General features: G+C 44.3%; 1 protein-coding gene across 1 annotated transcript in view; it reads left to right on the top strand.

The window, feature by feature from the left end:
* The window catches only part of MARCH11 (membrane-associated ring finger (C3HC4) 11), a gene marked incomplete at its 5' end in the record, with an annotated part of 94,245 nt that continues 85,156 nt past the window's right edge, over positions 1-9,089 (top strand). The window contains 2 exons of the mRNA XM_012721749.1: positions 1-414; positions 1,574-1,729. Coding sequence (XP_012577203.1) covers positions 1-414; positions 1,574-1,729 — 570 coding nt within the window. The remainder of the gene's footprint in view (positions 415-1,573; positions 1,730-9,089) is intronic.

The raw sequence follows: 9,089 nt of genomic DNA, 5'->3' as shown, positions 1-9,089 counted from the left end.
GCACTGCCCACGCCGCCCGTGTCCCCCGACCGCGCCGCGGGACTCAAGGAACCGCCGGCGGAGGTGCTTCCGCGGCGCTGGGGCGCAGAAGCGCTGCCGCCGCCGCCGCCGCCGCCGGGGCTACCTCTGTCGCCCACTGGGCAAGAGGTGTCGGCGGCTGGCGACTCCGGGGAAGGTCCGAGGCGCCTGCCCGAGGCGGCAGTCCTTGAGACGGCGGCGAGGAAGGGCGGCCCCGGGGAGCCCGAGGCCGTTGCGGGCAGGGAGGGAGAGCGGCGGGGCGCCGGCGACCAGCCGGAGACGCGCTCGGTGTGTAGCAGCCGCAGCAGTAGCAGCGGCGGTGGCGACCAGCGCGCTGGGCACCAGCACCAGCACCACCAACCCATCTGCAAGATCTGCTTCCAGGGTGCGGAGCAGGTAAGGCCCGGGGGGTCACCGGGGCAGCGGGCTCAGGGTCGGCGGGGACTGGGTCCTGTAACCGCAGACCGGGGTTTCAGCACCACGGACAGCGCTCTTCTGGTTCCTCTTCTGCCAACTGCCATGGCTGCTGTGTGTTCCCCTCTCCCTTTTCGTGGAGGCAGGTTACAGTGTCCCGGTGGAGAACAAGGAGCCTAATTTGTTCTACACCTTCCCCCCTTCCCTGTTTCTGCTCTTTCACATTCCTCAGGTGCTTTAATGATGACGCCCTAAGTTATCACTTTTGTGAATTTCTGAATGGAATTTGGTTTATAATTACAAGAAAATCTACATTTTTTTTTCTACAAGTGTATCCGGAGACAGGATAGCCTTAGGCTGCAAACGGGGTTAGGTTATGTTAAGACCAATAAAGGCAAGGTTATTCCTTCTTGCATGCTGCAGTTTCTATAGTTGAAGTAGGAACGTACTTTGACATTTGTTAAAAAAAAAAAAAAGTCTGTGTAGTCAGCAGTGCAGTGCACTTCATATTTTGTTAGAAACCCAATTCTAAAATTATAAACTGCATTGAAAGTGCACACAACTTATAGGCAAGTAACCATGGAGACAATAGGATAATCTATTTCTCACGAAATGTGTGGTCTGAGAAAACATTAGGTTTAATATTTTTAAAAGTAAGGAAATTGCGTAAGAATATGAAGGCTTTCAGGAATACAGTGCCCTAAGTCAATATTTATGATGCTAATTTAGAAAAAGTAAAAGCATAATGCTATTGCAAGCTACTTTCTGGGATGCCATGCGATTCTTCTTCAGCAATGATTAAGAATAACTGCAGAGGAAATGCATCTGACCATCCACTTAAAAGTTATTAAAGAGATTTAATAGTACAGCTTTCCCCCAAGGGTACTGGGAGCTATATCTTGCAGACATTTTGTATGTTGCTAGAACATTTATGCCATAACTCTAAGCAGTAGCTTTGAAATAGTTTAAAGACTAGTTTTGTTCCCATCAGAGGTATAAACATTTAATTTCACTTCCTAGGATAGAGTTGATATTTGTATACTGCTAGGTAAAAGGCTTTGAAAGAAAACAAAGCCAATGTTAGATTTTTAAAAATAGGCACACAAACATAAGTATTCATACTGAGCCGATTTCTTTTCAGGGGGAGCTGCTAAACCCTTGCCGATGTGATGGGTCAGTTCGGTACACACATCAGCTGTGCCTGCTAAAGTGGATCAGCGAGAGGGGTTCTTGGACCTGTGAACTCTGCTGCTACAGATACCATGTCATAGCCATTAAAATGAAACAGCCTTGTCAGGTAAACTCTTGTGACCTTTTCCTCTGAAATAATTTTGCTAAATAGGAGTGCACTTGAGTTTAGTTATCACTAAGAATATTTACTTATGCTACTGTAAAACATGTTATGCAAATCACAAACAAACCAAGATTTAGAATTTGTAGATTTTTACATGATTTTTATGTAGTTTGAGAAGTCTGTGATACTTTTTACCTGAGAAACTCAAAAGACATTTTAGTAAACCAAAAATGGTTTACTAAAGCCTAACCCTCACCTATCTTTGTTTCTAAAAGAGCAGTCTGGTAAATATTTCATACTCCAATGAAATCAACTTTATTAATGAGAAATGTGATGCTATTTTAGTATTATTTTGTTCATTTAAGCACCGAAGCCCTGGGTGGGCTCTATTTCTGGAAAATAGATTCTAGTAAAGCAAAAATTTACTAGTCTGTGAACTTTATTTGAACCTCTAATTCTAATCTGGACCTTTTCACTTAACCAGGCTTTCTTTTTCATGAGGTTTTTTAAATATAGTTAAATCTTGGCTACTCTCTTTTTTTCTTGTGTTTTACTCCATAATGAATGCAGAAGTGGTGTCAACAATAATACTACTCAGGTTGTATATATAGTCTTACACTTTTACATAGAACTGCCTAATATCCCAATAAATATGCAAATACCCTTGGAAAATAAAATTTTTCTCTATGGTGGATCTGATTCCTGTTCTATAAATAGACTGGTGGAGTGGAAACTATAAAATATTAAGAATGACATCTTAAACCCAAGTGAAATAGTGCGTAATTGATGAGATCTGGTATTAAGATGGAGAGGAGGTTAAGCAGACATAAAAGTGTAGGGCCCAAGATGAAGAAACAGAGGAGGTAATGGGAGGGAAATGAGAAGGGAATTGAAAAATTAGAAGGTGAAGAAAGTAATAAAATCTAATGTCTCCAGTTTCTATTTAAATTACCAAATTTAGCTTGCATTGAGAAGTATAAAATAAGTAAAACGTTAGTCTTTGGAGAGGAAACCTGGGAAGTGAATCATTAATATGTCAAATTTTAGAGTTTTGAATTTGAGTACCTTTTACCTCATTTGTTATTAATTTGCATCTCTGATAGTCATTTAATGCATGATTAGCAAGCAAAAAGATAATAAAAGTGAGGCCTTTCACAAACTGAGACTTAAAAATAATTGGGAAAGACGAATGACTGAGGTGGAGAAGAGTTGTCTCCTTGCTGAAGATAGGCACAGAACGGATCCATTTCCCCAGAAATTTGTAATTGATTGGCCTACTTGGCTATTAATTTATGGAGCCATCATTCCTGTCTTGAAAACAGATGAAGCCATGTCCCCAAACCAGGGTATAAATAGCATAATGTAATACTTTAATTTTATGGGATATGAGTAACGGGGGACTCGGAGGCCCCGTGAAGAGCCCCACACGATCCTCTGTTCTGAAGCTGGAGTCGAATGCTAATGTCCTTCAAAAAGTTTAACATATGGCTGCTTTGTAGTAATTAATTTAGGATAATAAACTTTGAAGTAAGTAGCAACAGGTCCTTGATACAATCATAAAATGGAGAAGAGACAAAAGAAGTGGGGCAAAAGAATACTATCTGTCATTTCAATCCCATAACAAAGTGAACTAATTAAACCATGTGTTGCTTCATTGAAAATTTTTTTCACTAGTTACAAAATAACCAACAAGCCCAATGAAACCGACAAAAACCAACCAGACCCTACCGCTCCAGTATCACGACCCCAGTATCAGGACTACAGTTGGTATTAATTTTATGACATCTGCAACTACTGCCATGATTTAAGCTTGATTTGTTTGTTGCAGTGAAGTACAAAGTAATATTTAGAAACAAGGTTGCTATGAGTGTGATGATGATAGCTCAGGTCATGCTCAAGAAACTCATTTTCCAGGACTAGATTATGTGCATATAAAACTCAGCAGTCTTAATGCAGTCAGTCAGCAGGTTCCCGAGGTGTGAATTTTTCATTCCAGATGAAGTTTGACAAATTTTCAGACATTTCTGTTACGAATCACTGGCTAAGAGAGCACATCCTCTGGCTTTGGTGTTTTCCCCTTGCTGTGTGAGGCCAGGTAGAGGTGGTGTCCATTATACTTGTGTCTCTGGGGGGTGACAAAGACCCATTTCCTCGGGGGATAGCCTCCAACAGCAAACCTGTTTGGTCCCACCCTTCACTTTTCCTCTCCCCCTCTTCTGTGTGTGGTGCCTCCCATAACTGAGCACCTAGATCTTTAGATACCGAACACAATAGGGAGCTGATAATAATACTGAGAGAGAGCATTCACCAAACTCTTACTCTATGCCAGGCACTGTTCTAATTGCTTTACATAGACTGATGCTGATATTTAATCCTCGTAACAAGTTAAGAGGTGGAGGATTTTGTTATTGCTATTTTACGCGAGAGAAAATTGAGGCATGGAAAAGTTAAGTAACGTCGACTAGATACGTATCTAGTAAAAGACAAAGCTGAGTTTCAGACTCAGTCAGGCTGGCTCTGAAGTCCCTGAGCTTGGCCACCAGCCCTGTGCTGCAAGGTCTTGACTCCTTGGCGGCCACCCTGATGTTTCTGGGGCAGGACAGCCTGACCTGTGTTGTGTTTCCACAACAGTCGAACAGAGTCAGGCAGGACCTGGGTTCAGCCCGAGTATCTAGCAGTCTTTGACTACCGTTGCTGCATAACAAACCACCTCAAATACACAGGTGTTTACACAGTTGTTTCAGTAGTATAAAGGATATCATAAGTATAACAACTAGTAGATATCACTTATTATCTCTGAAGATACTGGAAGAGGGAGGTTGCTGTGGTGCTTTCTGTCTTGTGTGTGAGTCTTGGGTAGGAGTCTGGGGATGTTGAGCCCAGACTCTCATTGAACTGGTTCCTATGCTGACTTGGCTGTTGGCTGACAGCTGATGCCTCAGTTTTCTTTTCTTGCGACTTGGGCTTCTCACAGTCCTTCCCTTTGTATTCAAAGAGTGTGAAAGTGGGAGTTAATGTGCTCAACCGAGGCCTGCTGCAGTCTCTATTTTTCTTAGTGATTTGTTTCATTTCTGTGTACGAGAACTGGAGTATAGGCCAGAGGTACGTGGGGCAGTGAGAGGATTCACCAGAGAGAGTGATTAATCCGAAGTGATTATGACCACGATGTACATCTTGGTGCCCAGAGGGACACAGGAACAGAGAAGGGGAAGGAGCAATTATTTGGAAGCCTGTGTGCCTGTGTGTCTCTATGTTTGAAAGATAGAGAGAGAATTGGGGTGGGGGGAGAAGAGGACTGGGGGAGGGGGAGAGAAAGAGAAACATTAAGGTCTAAAACCTTAGTTTAAATTGTTTTTGCATTGAGATTAAAATTTTGGTCCAAACCTGCCCATTTCATTGAATTTTAGTGATTCTCAGCAGTACAACCCAATAAAAAGCTGATATGTCTTCCCAAGAAGTTTAAACCTTATTTGCTATATCATTAGCAACAGGAGTTGCGTAACACATGCAAGGTCATTAACATGCATTTACCTTCCTGCCTACCTACAGAATCCATTTTATTGATTAGCATATTCAAAGATGATGAGTTACTGACACTTGAAGAGTAAATCTTTTTGAATCTCATAGTATGGTAGGTATACAGTGAGTGGAATCTAAGTGCATGCATCATTACATTTATTTTGAGATGTTGGTGACTTTATCAACTAATTCTTCTCTATTCAAGTTTATGAATGCTTCTAGTACTTTTTCAAGAAAGATGGACACTTGAAGATAAAGTATTGTTTGGGAAGCTTTAAACTTGCTATTAAGAGTTGAACTGTCGGGCCCTCTCTGGTGGCACAGCGGATTAGAGCACAGCACTGAGAAGCTAAAGCCACGTCAATATGAGTTCGATCCCCACCCCGGAGGTGACCCGCATGGCGCGGCAGACCTCTCCTGACCCTCCCGCTGCTCCTCTCAGCAGTGCACTTCGTCAGTCTGTCTGTTCTGCTCCCCACTCTGTCTCTGGTGAATCTTCTCACCACCCCTGCACGCTGGCCCGTACCCCAGTTCTGTGTGCATAAAGAAGTTAAAAAAAAAAAGAGTTGAACTGTAATGCCCACATATAGAAAAACAGTGTAAATGGAAACTAATAGCTAAATTAACTTGTATGTCTCAAAAGTCATCCTTAAGAGATGAAAATCTCTTTTAAACACTCTGTTTAGGATTAAGTATATCTATCTGCATACATGTTACCCCCCCCACACACACACCACACATGCAGAGTGCTCAGTGCCAGTTCCCGCTCAGCTGGTCTGTTAATGTTGGCCCTGATCACGTTAGTGTTCAGTCAACAAACAGCAGTGGCGCCCAGCAGCAGTGCTCACAGGTCCCCGCTGTTTCCTTCAGTCCCTGGAGCCAGTGGATAACTCCTCACCCCACACCATTTTTTACCCCTGGTGTTTACTCCTATTTTTGTCAGTTTCTGACCAGATCTGTTGTAAATAACAGAGACAACAGCATTTTATTTATTTTTAGAGATTTATTTATTTATTCATACAGAACTGGGGTACAGGCCAGAAATGCGGAGGGTGAGAGGATTGACCAGGGACAGAGTGGGGAGCAGAACAGGCAGATCGACGAAGTCCACTGCTGAGGGGAGCAGCGGGCGGGCCAGGAGAGGTTCTGCGGCACTATGTGGGTCACCTCCGGGGCAGGCGGGCATCGAACTCATGCTGAAGTGGCTTTAGCTTCTTAGTGCTGTGCTTTAACCCGCTGTGCCACCAGGGAGGGCCCTATTTTTTACTTTATTTTATCTTTTTAAGATTTATTTATTTGTGCATATAGAACTGGGGTAGAGGCCAAAGGTTCAGGGGTGGCGAGAGGCTTCGCCAGAGACAGAGTGGGGAGCAGAACAGGGCAGATTGACGAAGTGCACTGCTGAGGAGAGCAGAGCGGAGACAGAGAGTTCTGCTGCCTTGTGGGCCACCTCTCTGGCCGGGGATTGAACTCGTGCAGTGGCTGCCAATAGCTTCGTAGTGCTGCGTCTTCACCCCTGTGCCACTATGGAGACCCAGGCACCAACATTAAAAAAACCAGGTGTAATGTGATAGAATGATCTCTGCACACGCCCTCCCCATACTGCATTGGGATCTCACCGTTGGTTCTTAGAAGTTCCTACAGGGAGCAGCTCAGGGCAGCGCTACCCAGCAACCCCAAGCAGTTCCTTTGTCCCGCTGTGAAAATTCTTTGTACTTTCACAGGTGTTCTGGAAAATTCTCTGTTGGTCTATGTGCTTGGAGGTCAGAGAAGCCCCAGAAATCCATGATGGGGGGGGGTCCATCATGAAGGAGCACAAGCTGATCAGCCCCAGGAAAGGATGGCGACTTCAGTTTTCCTCCCTCTTTCTGGGCACAGTCCAGAATGAAGCACTTCCCTGGGGAGGGTGAGACTTGAGTGTGGGCTTTGGCATGTGGGCAGCTAGGACAGCCTTGCCCATGATTCTCAGCTTTTATCGTTTGTGTTAGCCTTCCACGACTGCTTGGTGTTACACATGCAGTGTGCTGTCAGCTGTGGCTTTCTGTAGTGGTAGGGAAGACTGGGGAGTCTCCCGGGAAGGAGAGTGACTGGAGAGTTTCCTTTTTATGCATTGTCCCCAAGCTCAGGTATGCATTCTGATAGGAGCAAGAGAGGAAGTTGGCACCAGGTAGGATAATCTTGCCTGTCATTTTGCGATACAGCTCTTGAACCTGTCTGCAAAGCATTTACACAGCTTTAATTAACTTCCTAAGGACCCCGCGGTCATTATTTTCCTAAATGGGGCGCTGTCATGAAAAGGGTATTTCTCCCTTCAGAAATGATTAAGTCATTCTCGTGACATAGCTGACACATGAGGGGAAGCTGGCCAATTATTATTGAAAATTGACGGCGATCTTGAATATGTATCAGGACAGCATTGGAGCGTGAACGTCTCTGCGCTGCACATCATCACTTGCATCTATAGATTAGAAGTTTCCACACATGTGTGAGCTGGTTGATGTGGGCCACTTCCTTTTTACTTCTTCTCTGTTGCTCTTTTTTTTTTCCAAGATTTATTTTATTTTATTTACTTATGCATATGAAAACTGGAGTGCAAGCCAGAGGTGTGGGGGTGAGAGGATTCCCCAGAGACAGTGTGGGGAGCAGAACAGGCAGATCGTCGAAGTACACTGCTGAGGGGAGCAGTGAGGAGAAAAGAGGTCTGCTGCGCCATGTGGGTCGCCTCCTTGTCCCGGGATCAAAACTCATGCTGCAGTGGCTGCCAGTGGCTTCAGAGTGCTGTGTCTTAACCCCGGCACGATCAGGGAGGCCATAACTGTTGCTCTTAACATTCTCTGGGTTTAATAGCCCCAACAAGCTGAGGGAAAGCTTTTCAGTACCGTGCCTGAACACTGAAGAAAGTGTTAAAATGCAATAGTTAAGTGCATGTACTGGCATATTTTATAGGTAATTAAATATGTCAAAATAAACAGCAACAATTTGCCTTTGGAATTGTTTTTGTCTCATTTGCTTACTGATTCTTAAAACACATACATCTTTATTTTACTTACCAGAACAGATTGATGCATCTCCACTGAGTGAAATATGCAAATCACACTTTGTCTACTGCCACAATCATCTCACTGCACAGGCCACACAGACACTGGTTTGCCATTTGGCTCGAAGCTCGAGGGCTGTGAGATGGTGAGCCCAGAGCCGGAGGCCACGCCGGGCCCTGTGCGCTGGTGGTTGCTGTGAAGCTCTAACACATCTGCCTTTCGAAGGAAGCTATGCTGGCTCTGAAATGCCATCCCTTGGTAACGATTATCTTGTTAGTGTTATTAGTGCCCTTGAAATCAGAGGTCAGGACATCTTTTCTGTAAAGGGCCAGAGAGTGAAAGTCCTAGGCATCATGTCTACCGCCCTGGCATGGAAGGAGCCCGACGTGCTGCTGCATCAGTGGCTGCGCTCCAGGAAGGCTTTGCTTGTAGACACTGACACTGGCCTTTCACGTAACCTTAATGGGTCAGAAAATAATATACTTCATTTGATAGTTTTCTCCCCAACCATTTAAATTTTAAAAACTGACGGGCTACCCAAACACAAGCGGTAAGCTGGACCTGGCCTGTCTGCATCTGGTGGTAGTTTGCCAGCCCCTGATTTCAACAAATGGAGTATTGACATGGAAGGACTTAGGTGCTTTCTGGCCAAGTCTTGGGAAGTAGAGTGGGTGCTTTAAAATTTTTGTTATGTTTCTTTGTACTAGTGAATGAAATTCTTGTTTTAGAATTTTTTTAAAAAGCCTTATTACTTTTATGTATTTATGTGTACAAGAACTGGGGTGTACGCCAGCGGGGAAGGGGGC

The sequence above is a fragment of the Condylura cristata genome, unplaced genomic scaffold, assembly GCF_000260355.1.
Source record: "Condylura cristata isolate star-nosed mole 26May11 unplaced genomic scaffold, ConCri1.0 scaffold00007, whole genome shotgun sequence".
NCBI lineage: Eukaryota > Metazoa > Chordata > Mammalia > Eulipotyphla > Talpidae > Condylura > Condylura cristata.
The sequence above is the reverse complement of the archived record's forward strand: the minus strand, read 5'-3'. Positions and strand labels throughout refer to the sequence as shown.